This window comes from Parus major, chromosome 2 (genome assembly GCF_001522545.3).
Source record: "Parus major isolate Abel chromosome 2, Parus_major1.1, whole genome shotgun sequence".
NCBI classification, from domain to species: domain Eukaryota; kingdom Metazoa; phylum Chordata; class Aves; order Passeriformes; family Paridae; genus Parus; species Parus major.
Genome location: NC_031769.1, coordinates 9,336,269 through 9,358,265, shown reverse-complemented (window position 1 = coordinate 9,358,265; position 21,997 = coordinate 9,336,269). Strand labels below are relative to the sequence as shown.

Sequence of the window (21,997 nt, the reverse complement as noted above, 5' to 3'; positions counted from 1 at the left end):
GAAGATAAAATAGCACAGCTTTTTATATTCTATAGTAATAAACTTTTATTTGTTTGTTTGTTTTTATCTTCTTATGTTGTTCCTCTAAACCTGTGGAGTAGTATTGCATTTTTCTTCACCTTTGTGGAATGACACATCACAGTGTTATACCAAAAAGTTACTGGAAATATTACCCCTCAGAGGGAAAACAGGACAAAATGGCAACTTTCCACCAGGTTTTAAAATAAAATTAAATAAAAAAACCTCTTCTATTATTAAGAAAAAACCCCTTTGTTTTGTTTTGTTTTGGTTTTTTTATGAAGAAAGGAACATGTTAGGATCTAGTCTTTGTAGAGTCTCCCCCCCTTTTTAAAATTCACTTTTTCATGAGGCCTTTTGAAGATGAGAACAAAATTTAAATATTACTATCAGCAGATGTACATAAATGACCTCCTGCAAAGTGTAAAAATGCTTCTGTTAGTCCTCCAGGTTCATAAATCAAAACAGCAAAAATGTGTATCTCTGCAGTTACGTTTGTGTCTTTAGTTTTGAACTTGTAAGAATCCAATGCGGGGAAAAAAAGGAGACCATAATTATTGTGAAAACTTGTTAAGAAACACATTTTAGTGGAAAGTATTTCTGTCTTCAGGAGCAATAAATATTTGAGGCTCTTGTCATGAGAGTACAATTTATGCATTCAGTGAAACTGAAGCCAGCCTGGGTGATAGCAGGGATCAGACGTACATAGTTTTTCTTCAAACAGAAGCTCAGGTATGTTATAGTCTTTTGACTCTTCCTTGTGCTATATATTAGATAATTTGAAGCAGGCAAAAATATTTGAGGTCTACACTAGATAATCTGGAGCAGGTTGAGACAGCTGCATAAAATCAAACACAGAAGTAGAGAGTATTCCATCATGAGAATCTACTAGGATAAAGTTTCATGTAAATTATATTTTCATTAATAATTCAATTTTTTTAAAAGGATAAATTTCCTCAGCAAAAATTCTCAGATTTCTATTCAATAAAAATTCTCTTCAATAGCTAAAAAGTGTAGAGAGAACCATAAGACTGAAATAACACTGTTGGGTAAAATGAGGTGTAATACCACATATTGTCCTTCAGGGAAATAAACTGTTACTGAAAATGGTAATGAAATAACAATTAAAATTACTCCCAAAACATGTTTTCTTGTGTGAAATCCAAAGAAGTTGGGAAAACTTTGGTTTTCTTTTTTACCACATAAACTGAATTTTCCCAATTTTTCACGTTGTCAAAAGTGATGTACAAACAAGATCTTTTGGGAAGTTATTTTGGAGAGTAGAGCTGGTACTTACTGGAAAAAAACCCATCATGGCAAACTGATGGTGAAGCAATGTAAAGGTAAACTTAGGATAATACTACTTTGCAATGAAAGCTATGGGATGTGAAAGAGCAAAAAGGTGAAGCAAACATATATGGCTAAGAATGGGTATAAAGGAATGTTGCAAACAAAAAGTATTAATTAAAATTCTAATAATTCAGGCCTAAAAAAAGCAGGATGTGAAAAGGATAAATGTTATCTAAATTAAATATATATAATCAGTGGTGTAGTTAATACAATTGATTATTGGATACTTAAGGAGAAGCCAGAGCAATCTCTGGGCTGTAAGTGATTATCTTCAGGAGATCCTGATGCACAAAAGACCACCTTTTTAAATATTAAAATATAGGATCAGGAAATATGTGAATTAACATTTCCAAATTTTTTGAGCAATTTATTAAACCCTTTATCTGCACCAAAATATTAGAGTAAACAAATAACTATTGTTTATCTAGAACATTTTATTAAAAATTTTATAACGGAGTAACTAATCCGAATTTATCTCCTAGCAGCAGACTTTATATCTTGATTTTAACGTGACTCTTTTTTCTCTATTACAACAATGGCTATGCTAATTTCATACCACCCAGTTTCTTCATCAGAATTTTGTGTGGGCCCAAGTCAGTTATCTACAAAAGTTCTTAGAAGTCAGCGGTAACCTCTTTATCAGAACTTCCTCTTGATGTTACAGATAAACGTTATCAAATTCATGCTACAAGATCTTGTTTCTGTTTTCCTATTTGATTGGCACATAATCACCCACTTTTAGTTCTGATTAGTCCAACTTTGACATCAATTAATTAATCACTGCACAGATCAGTGCTAGGCTGCTGGTCTACAATTATATTACATTTGTCATCCTAAATGCTCCTACAAGATTAATTTTTATTTTCTGTTGTGTTTCTCCATTGTATTAAATTTGACTGTATGGGGTAGTCCTCCAAATTCTATATCCAGCTAATTTTCAAAATACATGATGGACATTCATGAGAGCAGAAAAATATGTAGCTTATAGTAGTGTTACTTGCCAAATATCACATTAATTCAATCCCTTTTTTCCTCTCATTTTGAATTTTCATTTTAATTTGTGGTACACTTGTATTCTGATTCAGACACTGTGAGGCCAGCTAGGGAAATAAAATGGACAATGGACTCCAAGGCTGAGAACAAAAGACTGGAAAAAATGAGGGAGTATTAATTGTGTTGGTTGTAAAGGAGGGAGCCAACATACAATTTGGCAACTTGTACTAGGTGTTACACTGAAACTCAGGAGTGAGTGACATTAAAGTCACACTATAAGCAGAGTAAGTAATTAGAAGAGGAATTCAATAAATGCAAAAGTCACTCAGATTTACTGTAGTTTATTTCATTGGTGTCCAAAGGGGTCACAGCATCATACTTGATACCTTGAGTTCAAGGTCACAAGCTTTCCTAGCATCTTATGGTGCTCTCCAGTTCCTTCATGGTTTTGGCCTGTAGGTGTTTTGGTTCTCTAGAAGACCCAAAGTAAATTATAATTTCAAATCTTGGATTACCACCTAGTTGTAAATCACTGATTTTGTTACATCTAAAATACACAGATGGGGAACATACAGTGTCAGTGGTAAAGAGGAAGTAAAGGTGAGCAGGAGTCTATGGCCAGAAATTGTTTTAGCTTAGAGTGGTCCATTGAGTCTGATGGCAGGCATGGAGGGATTTTGGAAAGATGAGAAAACAGAACACCACACTAGGATGTCAAAATATTGATTCCTTTTCCAATTTTGCTGTGCCACACTAAGGAAACAACTTCTCCTTTGATGCCATTATCTTTTTGACTTTCCCTTTCTCTGGATGATTGAGATGAGGTTACTTTCACTTCCTAATAAAATAAAACTTATACAGCTTTCCTATTTGACCATTTGTGTATGTTTTCATAACTTTTCAGCCTATTGGATAAAGTTACTCTCCCCTCTTCATTGTGTGGAAATATTGAGTTTCAAAGTCCTACACATTTTGTGAAATCTCACATCTGAAGAAAGGAAAAAGGATCCTCATTCCCTCTAAATGAAAGGTTAGCTATTTAAAGCAAAAATAAAACAAACAAACAAAAACCCCAACAAAAAAAACCCACAAAACAAACAAAAACAAACCAAAGAAACAAAATAATAAAACGTCAAAAATAATAATAAAAATCAACACCAAAACCGAACTCCTGGTGAATGCAGAGTTTAATCTGCGAGTGTGTACCAGCAAACTGATTAGTACATAACTAAGAACAAGCACCGGCTGCCTCTTACGAAACTGCCGAGTAGATTGAAGTTACTTGAAAAGGTAAAGAATGATAGGAGGAATGGTGTGGGAACCAGGTGTTAAAGGGATACAGAACACAAGTCTGTAATAAAATCAGCTTTTTTGGTTTAACAAATCCCAAGGTGCCACCCTCGGCACTCGAGTGTGTTAACAACGTGACAGAGGAGGCAGCTTTATGGGAGGATGTGTGAGCAAAGCTTCAGGAAACACCTGTTGTAACTAAGGCGCGGAGTGACCAGCGTCTGGCTCCTCTGAGGCACTGATCAGTCTCTCCTTTAATAACACCCATCAACAGGGAACAAAACGAGACACGAAGGTTATTATCGAAGGGCGTAACAGGTAGAAACCATCCAGCCTCGTACGTGACCGAAGAGAATGGGAGACGGTGTAGTTTGCCCATGAGGAAGCGCACACACGCCTTGGCACGCTCGTCCTGCTCCTGCCACCCACCGAGAGCCTCTTTCCTGGCGGTGCCCTCAGAGCCGCGCTCCTCTTCCCGCATTCCCTGAGGCCGCGCAGCGATAGCCGTGGCCCGGAGCGGACACGGGTCCGGCACAGCGCGAACCCGCACTTCCCGGGCAGGCCTGCGAGGGACGGATGAGCGAGCGGCGGAGGGGAGGGGAAGAGGCTGCCCGGGGCGGGGGCGGCGGCGAGCAGAGGCGTTCGTGCGGCGGCCGGGCGCCAATAGCGGCGGCCGGGGCCAAGCCGCCTCCTCCCGGCGGCAGCGGCGCTCGGAGCTGGGCCGGCCGAGCCCGGAAGCGGCGGCGGGTGGTGCCGGAGCGCGGTGAGCGGGGCCGGGCGCGGGATGCGAGGAGGCGCCGCCGCCGCCCTGCCCCCTGCCCGCTCGCAGCCAGCGCCCCAGGAGGAGGAGCAGCGAGAGGAGCGGCAGCAGCAGTAGGAGCCGCCGCTGCGGTAGCATGAGCGGGGCAGCCGCCAAGCAGCCCCCCGGCGCGGGGTCCGCCGCGGATCCCGCCGCGGAGAACGCGGCGGCTGCGGACCCTGTGCCGGAGTCGCCTCCACCGCTGCTGAGCGTGGACGTGACGGGATTGGTGTCGCAGTTTGCGAGGAGCTTCGTGCTGATCTTCCCCGTGTATGTGCTGGGCTACCTGGGGCTGAGCTTCAGCTGGGTGCTCATCGCCCTGTGCGGGCTCTTCTGGATCCGCAGGCACCGCGGCGGCAAGAGCTCCCGCCTGGGCCGGGCGCTCGCCTTCCTGGAGGACGAGGAGGAGGCGGTGCGGCTCAGCGTCTCCTCCGCGGATCTGCCTGCGTGGGTGAGTGGCCAACACCCTTCGGCGCTGCCGCGGGCACCCGCGCCCGGCGGGCCGGGGCCTGTTACCTCTCCGGGACCTGCGTGACACCCTGCCCCGCCGCGGTGCCCCCCGCCCCGGCCCGCGGGGCTGGGCCGGAGGCCGGAGCCCCAGAGCCGGCCTGGCAGGAGGGGTGAGGACATTGCATCTCCCGCGCCCCGTGGCTGCTTGTCCCGGTTAGCCAGCCTCTTCCGAGACGGTGCAGCGGCGGGAGCGGACGGGCAGCGTGTCCCTTCCCTCCCGTTCTCCCTCCGCCGGAGTGGCCTCTCCGTGTCCCCGCTGCCCGCGGCGCTGACGGCGGTGACAGCCTGAGCCTGCCGTGGCCGGGGTTCCCCTCGCAGAAATAAACTTTACTGCAGGGTTTGGGTTTCTTTCCCCTCAGGTGCCAGTGACGTGCGCGGCTTGGTTCTAGCGCGGTCTCTCAGCAGAACGCGGATGTCGCGGCATGGGCCGTTCCCTACAAAGTTGAGATGAGGGGGAAATAGAATCGGGTTCTTAATGCGGTTAGGTCTTTCAGAAGAGTGTTACCAAATGGGGGATGAACCAGAAGTGAGGCGGTGTTTCCGAGTGGTTTTGGGGCTGTGACAGGGTTAAGGTACAGGGGCTGTGGTGGGTTTTTCAAAAGGCTTTCTCCGAATCTTCTTTGAAAGTTTTAGTCTTTCTACTAGGTCTTCAGTACTAATGTTAATTTTTTTTTTTTAAATTTTAATTTTTTTAAGCTTAAATCCAGCTTCAAAGTTGAATACGTTTTGTTAGTAATTTCTCCTTTGGAGGATTAATGATGTTTTTGATGCAGCTGCCAGCTGCCAGTGCCAGTATGCATCCAGGCCTCCCTGTGCCCTGCTCTGCCCCTGTGATGCGCTGTGCAGAGCTTGCTGCTCTCTTAGTGCCCATACCCGAAGTCTTGAGGGTTTCTGCTGATTCTTTACTGTGAAATTCCTTTATTGACTACTCTCTGCTCCTGACCTATAGTCACTCACACGTCTCCTGGGGGCTCTGCAGTGACTGTGCATCCAGCAGTATTGATGAGTCCAAGTAGCTGTTTTCATGTGATCAGATTGCAATACCTGATGTGACCTGTTCTAGCTCTACCAAGGAAGTTAAAGGAGAGAATAGAGTGGGTAGGTGTGAGACTGGAGTCTTTTACTCCTCTTTTATCATATCTTTTGCCAAAGTTCTGGTGGAAGATCATGATAAAAATGAGTACAGTGTGCAGGAGAGATTGTTTTTACCTCTTGAAGCAGAGATGTGAGACTCAAATAATGTAGTTAATAGCTCTTACATTACCTATGTGTTGTGTTTGATCTTTTCCTGTAATCACACATCATTATAATGGAAATGTTCTGACGATGCATTTAAAATGAATTAATTGAAGTGAGATTTGTAGTGGAGGTTTGTATATAGTAACAATCTGCTGATGACTAAACGGTAGTTATTCAAGATTAGTACTGTGTGTAAGTTTTATTTTAAGTCGCAATTTGTAACATTTGATAAAATGCCAATTAACTTCTGTGTGGAGTTGTCCAAATAACTAAAGATTTAGAAAGGGGCCTTGTGGTTGAAGTCAGAGGCAAAAAAAATTGAGTGCTGGCTGCAAGCAACTGAATATATCCTGTGTTGTGAGAAAGCAACTGATCAATATGCAGGGTTTCCCAAAGATATGACCCTCTCACACAACTGTCAGCAAATGGATGTAGAATTTTCTTTCTGTAGATTCTTTTTTGTTTTTATTTTTTCCTCCCTCTTTAATTTTTTTTCCTCCTTCTTAAATTTTAAAGGTCTTGGTTCTTTTCTTTCTGCTGATGTATTTGCTATGTTCTGGAAACATCCTTCTTAAAAATAACAGTAGCTTCCAGAATGAATGTAATCTAGAAAACAGAAGACATCTGAAAGCTGAAGGTCTGATTAACTCAACAGTGGTTTTCAATGTCTTCTGTCATAGTCCTTAAGACTTATATGAGTCTTATGCTGCTTCCTTAATGTGTCTTGAAAAACTACTGTTGTCCTTCCTTCTGCATGATGTGTATTTTCATGGAGATTTATGAATTTCGGTCATATTTGAAATAACAGCTACTGGATGGGACCTGACATGTCTAATAGGGATCAGCTTTATCCATCTCAGTGTGAACTCCAAACTGAAGTATTTTCTGTTGGTTTCTAATTATGGAAATAAAATTTAAGTTGCTTGAATAGGACAATGCTGTATTTTAAATATAGGAAACTTTGTACTCTTCTGGGACTGATACTGAGGTGTAATAAGCCATTTTTTAACTAAAATTATGTGGTATATCAAAGATTTATTTGATGCGTGGTATCTTTCTGGACCCTTGACTGGAGAAGAGCTTTAGCTTTGTGTGTTAAGTATGATTCTCTTTCCCTACACACCTGGGTATTGTTTGTTGCTTTGGTGGTTCATATTAAGAACTCAGTAATACTGCATTTTGTTATTTATTTTTAAGAAAGTGATTATTTCAGGAGAATGTTTTTCTGCTCGCAGTATGCTCAGTTGCAGTTTGAAAATGATGCTGTTGTGCCACCACACTAGATAGAGTTTGTAATGTTAATTTTTAGTTTCCTAAGTTAGATTTACTTCTTCCACAAGCAGGTGGTTATATGTCAGGAATATTCTGTACTGTGCATGTAAAATGAGTTAATTCAACGTGAATACAAGTTAGGTTACTTAAAATGTCAACACAGAATTAACTACAAATAAGCATGCAGTGAAAAATACTGCGTTTACTGTCTTAAAAAAACAAGATCTGTACTCATAGACTTGCTAACATGTAGTTATAGCTCTGCTGCATGTTTGAAAGGTGTCATGGATTATATAGGGTAGGAGGGAGCAGAGGTGGGTGCTTTTCCAAATAATTCAGAACTATGCAGCAGAATTTACAATGAGAAAGAACCGGAGATCAAAATTGTCTTTATTTAAATAGACATTTTAATACATGAAAAGGTCTTTAAAGAAAGACATTTCCCCTTTAGTTGCAGCATTTTTAAGCACCAGATGTATTTTATACTGCAGTGAATGTCATTTAGACACAAATGTGTATATAAGGAAAGTGGCAATTTAAGTACCACTACACAGAGGAGCAAAGGTAGGACAACAGGACTCTTAAGTTTTTAAAGGTCAGGTATCATGTTGTCTTTTATTTTAAAAGAGGTAGTGGAATTTAATAATCTAAGGAGTATAGCAAATTTACTTTGTTCTTTCTCAGATCAGCCAAAAAGTTAATCTAATTTTTCCATTTTAGCAGTGGTTCCTGTTGCCTAGTGCCACTTTCATAACATGCCAACATATCATGTTCAACATGCTTTTGGATTAGTGAAACTTTGGTTCCTGTTTTCTTCAATAGACAGATAAAAAGCCATGCTGAATTTGTTTTCCCTAGATTAAATGTAAATTTGGCCTGGTACCAGGAACTGTACCTGTGTGCAGTCTTGTCAACAATCAGCAGGTGACCAAAACAGGAACAAATCTTAGCATTTTTAAAGTATTGATTCTGAAAACAGATTTAGACCATTTTTTCTAATCTTAAGTATGTATTATACAGAAATTGAAATGCTGTGTGTGATTGTAGTAAAAGTAGTGACATGATAGAACTTTAATTGCAAGTCTGCTGTGCCATTTTGGGTCCTACACACTTGCTTAAGTTTCTGTTCTAGTTTGAAGTGATTTTATGTTGGTTTTTTTGTTGTTTTTTTTTTCTTGTTTTATTTTCTCATCTACTTAAGAAAAAGGAAAAAGCCTGCCTAAATCTAAATAGGTGTCATCACATTTTGAATTAAACTTATTTGGGGTACAATTGTAAAGAAATCTGATAGGTCTTGTTTCTCATGGGAATATGTGTGAAGTTTTTGCAGATTATGAGTTTTGTGTGACACCACTGAGCTACTATACCGCTGCTACATGTAGAGAAAGGAGTTAATGTCCAGTTATTTGGTTAGAGTAACAAAGTCTTTGGTTTTCACTGATATTGGAAAGGCAGAGCCAGTGTTTGTGGAGTGGTTCAGTAGCTCTAACTGCAGGATCATACCTGTACTGAGTGACATTTGCAGAGAAGATTAAGGTGGTTATGCTCTTATGTGGATTTCTTGATGATACAGAATCAAACTTGCTAACTAGATCTTAGATGGTTCAGGACAGGAGTCTCTAAAGAATCCCTGCTGGGGGATGTTATGTACCAGTAAACTTGATGAACAGGTGGACTTTAGCAACACAATGTCTGCTATTTGCTCTAGAAGAAAAAGATGTTCCTCGTCTCGTTATACCTTTGGTTACTGCTGTTATTGCTGCAGCTGTAGGAACTGTATGAGGGTTTTTCTGCAGCATATGAAATTTGAAGACACTGAGAGATTGTGACACATACTTCTAATCCATTCTCCAACTTAGTTGAGCATATTAGATGGAATTTACCTGGGGGTGATTTATAAGAAAAGTTACTCTCATGTACAGTAATTTAGTGTTAAGCAGGGTCTAATCAGTTTGGGTGGAGAGTACTGCAGGTGCCCATTGCTCTGGGCTGCCAGCCTGCATCAGGAAAGGGTGAAGAGGTGTGGGTACGAATACAGTAGTAACTTGTGAGTACTTAACAACTGAACTCTGTGTCCTTCTTCTGCCTGATTATTTTTCATTTTAAACTGTGTTCTGTGCTAGCTGATTCATAGTATAGGAATATGCACATACGTGTATTGTGGGTTGTGTGTGTTTTTGTGGTTGGGCTTTTTCCTTAAAGGAAGAAGTTTATCTGGTTCAGTATTACTTCTTGAAATTTAGGTCATCTGGATGGCATCTTAAGAGTACCCCATAGTTAAGGGAAATCTAAATGATGGGTTTGGGAATGGAGAACCAAAGGGGGAAAAAATAAAAAGATATTGGACAATTGATCCAATCTCCTTGTTTCTCAGTTTTCAAGTTGAGTGTCTTAAACCTGTGCTAAGATGATAGTGATTTGAGTGCTGAGTGATTTGGTGTCCCAAAACACCTTTCTTTTCTCAGGTAGTAATGTGGTGAGCCTCCCTCACTATATGATTCATATATAAGTATCCCTTTTCAAAATATTTTTGGTGGAAACCCAACATGTTAAGTTCATGTTTATGAACATATCAAACTACTGAAGAAAAACAGCAGCCTGCAAGTATTAGTACATCTCTTGAACTCTATGTAGGTGACACAGGCTTTCTAAATATGTATGTATAATACATAATTTTTTCATCTAACAGATTATTATTGCATAAAAATTACTACTGAGTTTTGGGACTACTGTAAATATTCTTTAAATATGTAGTTTGTGTGAATAACTATGGAAGATGTGTACAGGTCTCTTAAGTTTTTTTTTTTGTTTTCTTGTTTGGTATTTTTTAGTTTTACCTTTTAGTCTGGTAGTGTTATTTCCATGCCTAAGTGCCTTTGCATATAAGGAGCGGCCCATCTTTAACCATATTTGAAAATGCAGGAGTCAGAAAAATCTTGTCTGTAGAGGCTGAGGTTTTGTGAAAGAAAAAGAAATCTAGGATAAAAGTCAACCTTTTCTGCCTCTTCTACAAGATTCTTCTCACTTCAAATTACAACTGCTTTTTGAGATTGTTGGCACATCATAGTGTGGTGGAGTATGCAATCTAAGATTTTTTTTCGTTTATTTAGTTTTTAACATTAGAGCTTTTGGGGAAATAAAGTTGACTCAGGATTATTGTCAAAACATTTTCATTGCAGTTTATAGTAATGAAAGCCTGTTTTATACATTCAATGTGTTCAAAACAATTCTTTGGTGTCCTGTTCCTTTTCTTCAAAATGAAAGAAGAGGTGGCATGTTGTTTCTGGTAAAATACAATTGTTTAACTTAAATTTTAATATAAACCAAATTATTTTATCACCCATTTATCAATTCATCACTATTTCTCTAGTTGCGAAATTGTCTTTGGCATAAATTCTTTTGAGCTTTGCTGGCCATATACCCATACTGAATGTTGGTTTGGTTTTTTTTTAAACTTCAAATAATAGCAAGTTTCAAAAGAATGCTAATTGCTAAATATCCTCTGTAGTGACTGAAATTAGTTTGTCAGAGTCTTAGAACTATATATAAGATTTTGAAAACAAAAGTTAATGATTATGAATTAATCTATACCACTGATACGGTATGTTCTGTTATGTAGATAAAAGGAAATTGGTAAAAGAATATTAATCTGGACATACTACAGGAATAATAGATTGGATATGAGACATTGCTGGTTTAGATACAGTGTTGTTTGACCTGTGGTATCTTATCTTTGTCTTTGCTTTTCTCTACTCTTGGACTCTTAAGTCTATATATATATGTATATGTATAATATAAGTATATATATATACCATATATTATATAAGTATATCATTAAGTCTGATACTACCCTTTCCTAAGGAAGTGGAGAGTGGACACCACACCAGCAGCTTTGGAGCTTTCCTATGGCCTAGCAGTGTCCAGCTTCTAAGGGTTATGTACCAAGCTTGAAAGGTCAGCAGAATTTCAAATGTAGGATGTGTAGGGCTGCTTTTGCACATTCAGGGTGAATACTGTGCCACTTCAAAGAATAAAAAAAACAAATTCTTATCTTTGGCTGCTGTTTGTGAACACTCAATGAAAATAAAGGATATGTATATACAGAGTTGGTTTGTTCAACGTAGAATTAAATGTGAGTAACACTGAGGAAACTTTTGATAAGAGTAAGGGGTTTTGATAAGAGTAACGTATTATTATTTGAAACAACTGAATTCAGTAAATTCTGAAGCTGAACTGTTTAAAGAAGTCTGACACTATCATTTGTATAGCTTTTAGATTATATGGCACTTTGATTCTGGGTAAGACTTTTTTCAGTTGAGTGAGGTAAGTGTTCTGTGAAGTTGAGAAAGAAAATGTTTGATAAGAAAAAAGAGGGAGGAATTTAACCAAGAATTTGCTAAAAGTCTGTAAAATGGTGAAACCCAGTTGCCAGATTTGTGTTTGACAGACTTTGTAGTTGTCCAAGATAGCATGAATTGATCCATGACCCCTCTTTGGTTCTATCTGCCATATGCTAAATGCTTTTCTTGTTTTGTAGGGAAGAAAATTAAAGAAAAGGAGGATCTAAACTTTCATTTCTTAGACAGTCTTAACTTTTTTTGAGAAGGTCTTGACCTCTCATAAAGTTCTGTTGGGGTGGGTAGGAAAAGATGATAGTGTAATTAAAGATGTTTGTTTATTTTTTGAAAATAACTAACTTAAATTTGTTGGGTTTTCTTCTGACATAAGCCATGTTCTCTCTATTTCTTAGCTGGAAATAATGGATCATCAGGAGTGGAAAAAGGGGTTGTACAAACTTACTCCATCAGCTAGGGATGTATCTGGTAGTAGGCTTCTACTCCATTGACTAGAATTAATTCAGATTTAACTTGCTTTGTAAGGACCTCATTACAAAAGCAAGGTTCAAGAATTAGGAATCATTTCCTGGCTTTAGGGGCCTGTTTTAAATGAGCACACTAGCCTTGGGAAGTCTGTTCCATTTACCTCAGCTTCTCAAGATGCTTTTTGATCCCTTGTGCCTTTATAAAGGCCTTATTTCCATCCTAATGTGAGGGTTCAGGTAAGAAGCTGTGTCCCATCTCTTCTTGAATCCCATTAATAGGGTGCCCGGAACAGGGAGGAAAAGAGGTATTCCTAAGCCTTCTTGCACATCATTTGATACCCATCCCCAGCCTACTTGTAGTGTTTTATTCCCAACAGCTTTACCAAGTTTCATGTCTTTTAGTCTTCGTTACATTGATGGAGTTTTTATATCCTTTCATTTTAAATGGCACAGGTTTTGGCTGGTTGGTTTGTTCTCTCTGTGTGCTTCCTGTGATACAGTTAAAAATTAGAGCAGCAGTGGGAATTTTAAAGCTTCTTTCTACTTGGTCCTTATTTAGGATAATTTAAATTTTATTTGTTGGCTCTGCTCTGTGTTCCTGCGTTCATCCTTGTGGCAGAGAGGATCAGGGGGGTTAGTGAAGGGCTTGATTCTGCAGTTTCAAAATGAAGTAAATGTGCACTCCTGACAAAAAGGGTGCTCTGCATCCAACTGCACTTTCTCAGTGCCACCTTGTGCCAACATTAGAATTTACTTGGCCAGCTAATTGTGAGTTTTCTGCCAAGTTGGATGTTCAGCTGGATGAGTTTCATGAGTTTACTGTGAGACCACACAAGTGCCAGCGCCTACAAAAGGGAGGTGGCGGAAGCCTGTGCTCAGGTTTAAAGTGAGATGGAGCTTTGGCCTGCACAAAGAGGCTGTTCTTAGAAAACGGATAGCAAATAATGCTGCTGAGGTATCTGTGGGGAAGCAAAGTTTGAATGGGAGCTATTTATAATGTAAATTTGCATATCTAACTTATTTTATAACATTTTAACAGATGTGTTAACATATCTAATCATCAGGTGTATAAACTCTCAGTATTTTGATTAAGCTTAAAAGTTGACCATGTTTTTAGTGCATGGTTGGATTGGATGAGCTCCAGAAGTCTTTTCTTACTTGAATTATTCAATCATTTTCCTTTTTGTTTTAAGCTGTCATTTAGATTAGCTTTCAGTCTCGAGTTATGGCTTACAAATGGTAAGAAATCTTTTCTGCATAAAATACAAGTATTTGCTTAAATGTGAAGTGTACTAGCAAGAAAAAAAAATTTCAAAGAGGCTATCTTTAGAGAGGTAGTGACACCTTTTAAATCATTTGGATACCTGTCAGTGAAATAGATAGTATTAAAAGTTCTGTGCAGCAAATGTTAAAACACACTATTTTTCACATGGAACTCCTGTTACATAAATAACCTTTGTAAGACCAACGTTCCCATATAATGAGTCATTGTACAAAGTTTTGTCTGCTACACCCTGATGTGACTACAAAATTCTCCTTAAGAGGTGAAAATCTGAGACAGGACTAACATTTTTCAGCGGAAGCAGTTTGGATTTATGTACCATGAAGTTGTTACTATACTAGAAACACGAAACTAGTTTTACTTGGCTGAAAATAACTGTCATATGACAGACAAGAATTGCATTGTCATTTGGCTGTCCTTATCATATAGCAGCATGAGTCGAGTTTACATTAGTTCAGTTGCAGCACTTTTACCTGAAAGATTTGTATTTGCATTGTAAATTGCATAACTTTTGGCATCTGTTTATGTGGAAACTTCAGTTGAGTCTAGTATAGACTACACTATTGTTTTCATAACCTTTGTTTGCATTCCTTTAGTTTGATACTGGCTCAGTGAATTATCCAAGCAGACTGAAATAGTTTCCTCTGAGAAAATTTTGAAAGATGCTACACAGAATGTAAAATTAAATGTATTTACAATGCACTGTCTGGTCAGTCCTTAGTGGGAAGATGAATGTCTAAGAAAGCAGTGTCTTCCTGTTTCATTTTAAAAGTAAATTCAGGATATGCTGAAGCATGAAGGTAGCTGTAAAACCTTGATTGCTCTGATTTGAATTAATTATGCAATGTTATGATTCACAATTCTGCTTTCAAAGTTTGTAGGTGATCTTTTTAAAAACAGCTTACTAAAAACAAATTACTTGTATGGAGGAAAACATTGTGGGGGAGAAGTGGAATGGAACTTCACAGATCAGGGAACTCAGAGTTTCTTTTACATTTAAGCATTATTATTGCTTCTTTGTACTGTGTGGTTCTTCATGCCTTATTTCAGATCTTCATAGCTTGATAGAAAAAAACCCTGTGTCTGTGCCCTTTTAGATGCCTTTCTTGACATACTGTACTCTGTGGATGTGGTGGTTTCACATTGATTGACATTTGGGAAAGAAGTGCAGTAGACTAGTGAATAATTTTACAGCTTTATATCCAAAAGCTCGACTCCTGTGGTTTGATTTTTTTTCTGCAGAGAAGAGTATTAGAAGACATGTTCTGAACTGTGAATTTTTGTGGTGACTTAAGAGGGCAAACTCTCAGGACTTTTTGGTATTTAGCACGTTTGAGCTCTCTGTATGTTTCAAGCTGACTGTTAATGTAATAAATGTAATGATACTTCAAATAAGGAAATGTTTTCTCTTCATTTGGTAGTATTTCCTGATGCAGTAATCTTGCTGGTCCAGAATTTTGAAAAATTGTAGTTTGTTTTGAGGCAAGTCTTCCCTCCTCCCCCAGGATATTGATTCATCTTGCTAATTGTTGAAGTAGAATGCTAAATTCTCTCTTGTGTGTGGCTAGGAAGTTGCCTTAGTCTAGTAATAAATTTTATGATGCAGTCTAAATTTATATCTTAAAATGTGGTGTTCCTCACTCAATGACTTTCTCCTAAAATACTTGAACTAGAAAAAGAACGCTTTTCCACCCACCCACCCTCTGCCAGTTAAATATCAAATGGCAGCCAGGAAATGATAAGAGAGTGTTTCATGGGGGGAGCAGAAAACCAGTGTTCAGTCATTTGACTTGTATGTGTTAAAAAAATATTAAATAGAGATTGATATATTAGATTAAATTGTAGTAATTTCTTGTTCTCTATTTGTTCATGCTAATCTTTATATTGATTTATATTTTAGGGAAGATATTTGGACTATTGAAAGTGTTAGGGTTTCTTTTTTCTCTTAGGGTTGTGCTAGGTATGAGTACAGTGTTGATGTGAATATGCCTGAACTGTCTATGTTCATTTGATAAAGTCACTTATTTCTGTCATGTTTGTGCAAGTGTTTATAATGGGAAATACTTTTCTGCTACATTTGGCTATGAACAAAGCTTTTTAAAAAGTGCATATATATGCCTGTGTTGTTTTAGGTCCTAACATAGACATATAATAACCAAATGTACTTGCCAAACAATTGTTTTTCAAGTCCTTTGTGTTTTGAAAGTTTTGCAATTATAGTTGACATTTCTTTCCTATGTGTCCCATCTTTTGTGTATTCAAGTGAATAACCAAAATGTTACCAATCTGTTAATTTTGTTACTTTTGATTTGCCGAACAACAAAAGCTCTAATGAAGTTTTTTCTTGTTAGTTCATTAAGGTAATCCATTTACACGGAACCATAGTGACAGCCTGACAGTAGATCTGATTTGGAACTTGCTCAGTTGACAAATAAAGTTTTCATATAAGAATTTGTAATTTAAATTTTGCTATTTGAGTGGTGAGGAATTACAAAAGTGTTCTTTTAAACAATATTTCAGTGTTCAGTGATTTGCTTTCAGCGCACACAAGTTGTTACTGGTCAGCCTGCTACCTACTGCCTTCATACTGAACTCTTTGGTTTTCTGGCAGAGCCAGTGAGGAAATCTGTTGTACTAACACCATGACAATAAATCTGACAAAGTGCTTGAACCTCTGTTGGGTTTGGGGAGAGGGTATGCACAGTGGTGTTCTGGATACCATGTAGGAGTGGCAGGCAATTGTAGGTGGCAGTTCTTGTTTGGGAGTAAGTGCAGACAGGACCATTGAGGGCTAATGGACAATTTTAGATGATGTTAAAACATGTACCAAGGGAAATGGGCAATAGGAAAATTAGAAGGGATACTGGAAGAGTCTGTACTGGCTCTGGTAGGAGACACCCAAGTTTCATTCACTGAGTGAGTTTGATATTTGGGATGTAGACTCTTTAGCAGATATTTTGTACAACTTTTTTTAGTGTATGAAGTGAGGTTATTAGTGCTTGAAGTGAACCCTGCTAAAGGGATGGAAGTGATTGCAGCTTTAAAGCATTTATCCTTGACTGAAATAAGCTTGATTCACATCTCTGTCCTCAGGGAGCAAGCTGATTAACTGTAGGTTCAGTTTATTGGAGAGCAGTAGAATGTATCCACTTGCCAGAGAGAGAAGATTAGTTCATCAGTGTTCCTAAAATTAATGGGTTTTAAGCTCTGACAAATCACTCTGGAATTCCTTTGCTGTAAAGTTCTGATTCTTGTTTCCCATGTAACACACAAGATTCTAGTTTAGTTCTAACATGTAAGAACTTACAAGGTCACTTACTTTCTTGCTGGAGACTTGCAGCGCTTGGGGAAATGGTTTTTCTTTATGTCAACCACAGTTGTCTTGGGAGTTTTCATTTGTTCTAGTTTTCTTTTCCAGCAAAGTTACAAACTCCAGCTCTGCTTTCTGCTACTGTGGTTGTTTGCATTGTCAGCCACGTGGAAATAACATTCCTGTCTGTGATGTTCCAGTGGAGAACACAATATATAAATAAGGCTCTTACATTGTGATCTCCCACTGAGTAAGTAAAATAGAAAAAACTCTTGAATCAGATTAGTCAGTGGCAAGGGATTTGAGATGTCGCTATTTTAAAAGCAACTAACAATATGAGCTTATGACAAATGAAATAAATGCATTAAAACCCCTTTTTTTTCCCCCCACCATAGTTTATAACTCAATTTCAATTGTTGTGGTTTGACCCTGGCTGGATGCCAAATGCCCACCAAAGCTGTTCTATCACTCCCCTCCTCAGCTGGACTGGGAGAAAAATGCAATGGAAAACTTTGAGGGTTGAGATAAGGACAGGAAGAGACATCGGTCATCAGTTACCAACATGGGCAAAACAGACTCAAACTGGAGAAATCAACTGAGATTTTTACCAGTCAAATCAGAGTAGGATAATGAAAAGTAAAACAAATATTTAGAAACACCTTCCCCCTACCCCTACTTCTTTCCTGAGCTTCACTTTCTTCCTGATTCACTACCTCCTCCTCCATGGACTGCAGGGGAATCTCAGCTCTGGCACCTGGAGCACCTCTTCCCCTCCTTCTTCACTGACCTTGGTGTCTGCAGAGTTGTTTCTCTCACGTTTTCACTCTTCCCTGGGCAGAATTTCTTCTGTGCAATAACAACTTTTTTTCTTCTGTCTTCTGAAGTAAGTTATCACAGGGGTGCTGTCACCGTTGCTGCTGGGCTCAGCCTTGTCCAGCAGCAGCTGGCTGCTGGTCCATCTTGGAGCTGGCTGGCATTGGCTCTCTTGGGAGGAAAATAGGAAAATAACTCCATAGGGAGAGGTTCTGGCAACTTCCCTCAGAAGCCACCTCTGTGGCCCTAATCTTTCAGCTGCTCCCAAAACCTTGTCACACACACCCAATGCAATCTTAAATGTTCAGTTAAAAGAGATATCTTTAATGTGTTTTTAAAAAATAAAGTTTGGTGTGGCCTTTCAAGCAAGGCAGACACCCTGGTTCAGAAGCCAGCATGGTGGCCCCCCTTGGCCACTCGGACCATTCTACCCACAAGACATCAATGTGATGGATGGCGAAGATGGCATTTATTGTAGGAGAATTTGACCTTTTATAACCTAGGGTCACTGTGCTACTCCCATCTGCTTTCATCACAGCTGGGTGCTATTGGCTAATTGCAGGAGTCATTACCATACTCTGTGGAGAAGGGGGGGTTACTAACTTTCCCTTACATCCCGAAATCTTCGGTGCCGTGGTGCCCTACTGCTACAGTTTGGCAGCTTAGCATTGATGTCCTAATGATGTCTCAAATATGTTGAACAGTCAGGACTGTATCAGATAAGGCAAATCATATACAGCAACAAGGGCAGTGGACTTGACTTCAGCATCCCTTGATGTTGAAAAGAATTAAAATACTTGGGGTTTTTTTCTTCTCAGGGCCTCGTTGTACATGGAAAAGACTTTATAAAATTCTTGAAAATACTTTTTTGAGCTGGGAAGATATAGTTGCAAATTAGCTGCTATTTATGCAGATTTCTGAAAATAACAGTGGCATTTTACTCAAGGGGGTTGATTTCATTTTAACTGTCATCTCTGCATTCTTCTAACTCAAGTGATGTCTTTTGCAAGAAAGTTATTACATGTGATTAAAAGCCAAGTACAGATCTAAGGCTGACGAAAATGATCTGGTAGCTGTACAGAGCTGGGATTCAGGCCTGCACAACAAACAGTGAAACCTGTAAGAGAATCTGTTGCCAGTAGCACACACAGTCACATTTCCTGTAGCAAACTGAAATTTAGATACCATTGGGCACTTCATTCCAGAGAAAGGTCTCTCCCTGGCACCTGCCTTTGGTGAAAGGCAAGGGATGAACAGAACTCTTTGTAGGAGGTCCCTTTTCTCTGTATAAGAAGAATGTACAGTAAGGAGGTTGTAACTAGACTGCTACTTTTTACATGCTTAAATTTATCAAGGAATAATTTGGGCCACAGCTGTTGGATTTTAATTAATACATGTAGTAAATATTCTGTGGTAGAACTTCTAAAAAAATTACTAGCATCTGTTGTAAAATCTGCTGAGAGTTTCAGAACTGACAGTGACTTGGCTGCATATATTATTCCCTGCATGGGCACAAAGATTAACCTCTCCAAGAGAAATTCAGCTTAAGGAAGGCTCTGCTTAGGAGCAGTCAAATAAATTTGCATTGCCATGGGCAAGATTTCTTAGAGCTAGATTTTTGACAACTGACTTACTCGGTGGTTGTTGGCAATACAGGCAGTTGTCTTAAAATTGACAGAAATTTCTTTTCATTTTCAGAATTATTACTAAGTTGGGTTTTAGGCAGTAGGTGCTTGGCTTCCTCTCAGAGATAGAATCTGCTGAACTTAAATTTAAATATATAGGTTATTTATAGTTATAAACTCCAATTAGTTGGAGTTTATCTTTTTGGCCAGTATACACATCTCCAGAGGACTGTATTTGATCTTAAGAAAAATTCCAAGCTGTCAGATAGATCTCTCCAGAGGCCTTTATTTCTCTGTTATTGATAATAAAGCAGGTGTAGAGAGACTTGTTTATTCTTGGCCATATAAAAGACAGAATTCTGAGAATTATTGAAGAGTAATTAATCACTTGCAATTGCCTACTGATATACACTATTTGAATCTTAAAAACTGGAAATCCTTGAAATTGCTGTGAAACCGTGTGTAGGTAAAAAGGGTTGCTGAGATGTAAAAAGTTTTTTTCATCTTTCCTTTGTCATAAACTACAGTGAAGATCTAGTGGATATGATCTGATTATCACAGTGTCAGCTATGGACTATACAAATACACAGAGTGGGACAGTAGATGCTTAAAATGCAGAAATGATGTGCTTAAGTATCAGTTAAGCTCAGTCTTTTAATCTCAGTCTTAAAAGACTCTTACATGCATAATGTTATGATTAATTGTAGGCTGCATCTCTATAACGTGACACTGCCTACTGCTATCATTAATTAAAATTATATTGATTTATCATGGCTATTTTTGCTGCTAAATGGCAAAGTGAAAGAACATAGTGTGTTTGTAATAGTTGCATTAGGAGTAAAGAATATTCAAGAGATCCCCGAATGCTTGGGTTATCTTCAGCATTGATGATAATCAATAATAGGAGAGGTGACAGTTCTGTGTTGAATTTATAAGAGGGTAATGTATCCAACTCCTATTTTTTCACTCTTGTTACCTCTCCATCCTGTCTGTCAAACACTCAACAATTCTAATGCTGGAAGGTTCCTCTTCCAAGCCCAAGAAGATAATGAATCTGCATCACTCAGCTACTTGTTTGTTTGAAGGGCAGAAGCTGCCTTTATGCAAGGGCTGGTTTCAGGTATGGGTAAAACATCTTCATGCAAGTGGTGCTGAGCATAAGCAATGGCTGTGTAAGGAAGCAAGGTTATGTCATTCAGGTCAGCACTGCACACTTGATTGGCCATTCTAGAGGTGAACTGATGGCATTATTGAAAATCTTCGTAGACTCCAGATAGTAGTTTGTCCACAGTCTGTGCTTCTGCTGAAGGCCTAGTTTTATAACTGCTTCTGTGAAAACTAGAGTATATTCTCTCAAAAAAACACAGGAACTCCTCTCCAAACATACACAAATAAAATAAGTGAACTTAGATTAGAAGCCGAGAAATTGAAATGGAGTATCATTTAGGGCATATATGGCCAAATGTTAAACTTGCCAAAACACAGGACAAAGCAGATTCTTTAGTTTCCAGTACTGTTTTAAAAAGAGCTTAATTTAGAAAGAGGATTTACATTTTTTTAGAATTTATGATCACTTTCTTTGCTTACTTTTTTAAGATGGAAAAACTTTTTAACAGAGTCTTAAGGATGTTTTGATTCAGAGCATTGCAAGACAGCAATTTCAAAAGACTGTGTCAGTGATGGTTTGCAGTGGTGACATGAAAGTGTCTGTGTCTGTAGGAAGATGGAATCTTAGGAGATGTTTCCTGGAAGCAGGGCCTGGAGGAATTTTGGTAGGGTGAAGGGGAGCACTGCAAACTGACTGGACTTTTGCTTTCTGTTTAGTGTTTTGTATTTTTGTATTTACTACATGTCGCCCTGAAAACTCAGCTTCTGAGCTTGCTAACATAGTTTTCTAAGGACTTTCCCAGGACAGTAACTGTAAACATAGATATGTGTACATTCTTTCTGTTACACGTCTTGTGATGGACATCTCTCATGGCCAGTGCAGTGAGAAAGTGTTATCCTGGCCATCCAATCCCTGGCCATGGTAAGAAGCCTATAAATCCTGAGAAGAAAAATAAACTCTGCTCTTTTCTGCACCACACCTCAACCTGTGTCCGCGTGATCTATTGATCTTCAGTGGTAACAACTACTGATGTCTTAAAAGACGTCAACAACTTGAAACCTCATCACTGTTTGTTGTTTTTTTTCCCCAAAAGATGAAATGTTGATTTTAAACTCCAAATTTCCTATATATTATTAGCATTTCTTTTGCGTTGGCTTTGTTGAGTTGTAAAAACTTGCGTGGTGGGACAAGTGACTGAACAAGTGTTGCTGTGTACACAAATCAAAGTATAAACAGGATTGTCAAATAGGTGTTTTTTAACTAAAATATTAAAACATGTAATAATATGTTGTTGAAAAAAAGAAACAGGACAACCTTGGGTGCTCATTTACTCATTTGCTGCAATTCTACTCGAGGGGCTTCATCTTCCTTTTTTCTATGTGTGGACTTCAATATTCTGCAGACTGTGATGTGACTGCCAGAGAGTGTCAATCTGTGTGTGGATGAACGTAAATCTCCTAGTGCTGTGGATGATGTATTTTGGTATTAAATTCACTTTCGGATGAAAATTATAGTACAGTTCTAGAGAGACACTGCAAGCCCAGGAGATTTGCAACTTGCTGGATG

At 38.8% G+C, this 21,997-nt stretch overlaps 1 protein-coding gene across 3 annotated transcripts in view; it reads left to right on the top strand.

Annotated features, from left to right (window-relative positions):
* Positions 1-4,401: 4,401 nt before the first annotated feature.
* ESYT2 (extended synaptotagmin 2) overlaps positions 4,402-21,997 on the top strand; it is an 81,910-nt gene continuing 64,314 nt past the window's right edge. Inside the window, exon 1 of one of the 3 annotated variants that reach the window (XM_015619089.3) lies at positions 4,402-4,901. In XM_015619089.3, coding sequence (XP_015474575.1) covers positions 4,548-4,901 — 354 coding nt within the window. In that variant the 5' untranslated portion in view covers positions 4,402-4,547. The remainder of the gene's footprint in view (positions 4,902-21,997) is intronic. The other 2 variants (XM_015619090.3, XM_015619091.3) reach the window with 2 other exon arrangements.